This window comes from Apaloderma vittatum, unplaced genomic scaffold (genome assembly GCF_000703405.1).
Source record: "Apaloderma vittatum isolate BGI_N311 unplaced genomic scaffold, ASM70340v1 scaffold1182, whole genome shotgun sequence".
Lineage (NCBI taxonomy): Eukaryota > Metazoa > Chordata > Aves > Trogoniformes > Trogonidae > Apaloderma > Apaloderma vittatum.
Window position 1 is genome coordinate 21,344 of NW_009705023.1, and position 2,637 is coordinate 23,980.

The 2,637-nt window shown below is 40.2% G+C and overlaps 1 protein-coding gene across 1 annotated transcript in view; it reads right to left on the bottom strand.

The window, feature by feature from the left end:
• Positions 1 to 1,652, bottom strand: part of KLHL20 (kelch-like family member 20) — a 22,827-nt gene extending 21,175 nt beyond the window's left edge. Inside the window, exon 1 of the mRNA XM_009865225.1 lies at positions 1,591 to 1,652. Within this exon, the coding sequence (XP_009863527.1) occupies positions 1,591 to 1,613 (23 nt within the window). The 5' untranslated portion in view covers positions 1,614 to 1,652. The remainder of the gene's footprint in view (positions 1 to 1,590) is intronic.
• Between the last annotated feature and the right edge of the window lie 985 nt (positions 1,653 to 2,637).

The window sequence follows — 2,637 nt, forward strand, 5'->3', positions numbered from 1 at the left end:
AGAATAGAAAACCCCTACTTTTTCAGCCCCGTGCTGTTGCCCGCCACAAAAACTACCCAGCCCCAGTGGCAGAGAGAACTTCCATGATAGCAAGTCCAAGGCCACAAACCCACAAAGGACATATGGAGTTTAGCACTCTAGTTCTCTGCCTCAGTGCACCACGCAGAAAACAGCAGATGTAAAAATAAACTTAGAACCTCAATTTTTCCATCAGGAACACAAGAAATAGAGAGAAAACAAGAACACAAGCCAAGCTAGTCAGCAAGTTTACGTCATTTTGCAAAAACATTTTGATAAATGGAGTATAACATAGGAATGTGAAAATTTGGTTTTGCGTTGGTTAAGATTTAAACAGTCTCTGTTGTAGAAGACTAAGATGGAAAAGAACTCCTTTGCTACTTAATCAATCTCAGAGAAAAAGGAACTCAGGGTAAAAATCACATACAACTCCTCATTGGCTAAATCACATTTGTTATCCTGGCAAAAATACCGAACAATACATAGCCACAGCGATACCCATATCACGTCCCAAGGTTTACCCATTAGCTTAACTGGAGCAGCGGCAGAGTCTCTTTTCGTTGCACTTGAGAGGTTCATTTAATTGTACAACACAGTGTCAAGGGTTTAAATGACCATTTATTTCTTACCTCCTAACACAGAACCCAGGCGAACTGTTTCTGCAACGGCTCTAGCTAGAAACGCTCTACGTATTCATCTGACTAAAACTCTTTGCCTTCTCTTATACGACTGTTTACAGAACTATCCATAACAAACTTAAAATTTCAACATCCTACAGAGTGCAGACAGACTAAGGAATTTGCATGAGTTCATTTAGAGGAGTAGAACTTCAGGAAACTCTGCTTCCACACAGCCTGTATCACTCACAGACATATATCTGCTGTTAAGTTTTGCCACAGGTGCCATCAGAATGTGAAAAGCAGCTAGAACTAGCAGCCAACCCGGTTTGCCAACTCGTCATCGGGCTGATTTACTGTGACAATTTTTCCTCTGTAAACCAGATAATGTTTCTGACGTAACCACAGCAAGAACTTCCCTGAATTAAACTTCAGCTGCATCATCAGCTCATTAGAACGGAGGCAGCTGGCATCTGTAATTAGAAAAGGAAATCTCCTTCTCGCCCAAGACCTCACCCTATCAAACGGACTCAACTCCTTCAGTTAAGAGAAAAATAATGCCCTTCAGAAATCAACTTTCAGTTTATTCCCAGGCAGTTTATTTAACACAATCTGAATATCTACGTTACTAAATGCCAGATTTCAAATACAAGAGTAAATGGGGGAAACAGGGAGGGGGTTAGAGAATTATAGCTTATCTTCCTAACAGCATATTCATTTCAAGACATCTGCTATTGTCAATGTTTTAAACTAAATACATTTAAGTAAAGACTCAAGATGAATGCTTTACATTTTAATTCTCCTAGCCAAGCATCAAAAAACCCACACAAACAACAAAACCACCAAAAAAAACCCCACCATCTACCAACATTTTATGGTCTAGGCACTTATGAAACCAACTCACCTGATTTAATATATTTGGGTAAGAGAAGGACCATTTTTTTTCCTATCTTACCTGCGCATTGGCTTTCCGTCCATGCACCGTGAAGAGAAACCTTCACCTTACGCTTCAACACCTGATCCAAAAGAAAAAAGAGGAAGAAGAAAAAACAAAAGTGATATTCTGAAGCAAGCGAACATTCCTCCCTCTCTTCAGTTGGGCTCTAGGACAACAGAACTGACCACATCCATGCACTAACACGGCTTCAAGCTCTTATTCAGCCAAAAAAATTCACAGCCTAGATTAACAACGTCTGGATTGCAGAGGCTAAAGCAGAAGAAAATCGAATCGTCGTTAAAAGTAATTTCACCACAGCTGCGGAATGATTCTTTAGGCAAATGCAACACACACACAGTAAAGTCAGCAAACTGTTTGCCTCCCTGGATCCTTAACATTGTTCTACCAAAGCGAAAAAATATCTCCAGGAACACGGTGCTCACTCTCAGTCTCTGCTCAGAGCCAGGAGGTCTCCCACAGGCATTTCCCAGAGATTTAAGGCAAGCTGGCATCTAACAAACAGCACAGCGCGGCTCCACAGCTACACTGCAGAGCCTGAATCTGAGAGAAGGTGAAACCCGTGTCTGGAAATTGAAGATAACCGTGTGCCCCAGAGGTAAGAGGGATGCTAATGATGGCACTACATCTGCAAAGATTAATAATGCTGCCTGATGCTCATTACATTTCCACTTCAAATACTCATTTTCTGAGAGGAATAACAGATGCAAACTGCACAGGCCTTCCACATTCAACCACTAACTTCTAACTCTAATGTAGATTAACCCTTTTTACAAGGGCATCACTCATCGCAATTTCATTTTAAATGACCAACCAGTTAGGAATAAAATTAACTCAATCATTATTTAAAGCGTTAAGCCTAATATTTTGTCATGTATTAGAAGAGCAGAAGGTTTATTCTGTTTCCAAACTGATAGTCACAGATTCCTCATCCAGAGATGGAGTGAGAAATGGGAAACTAGTGAAACTACAGGAAAAGCAGACACACGGTAAAAGTGAGTAACTCTTAATATAAACAGAAGTAACATTTAAAATAGAAAAACTTAA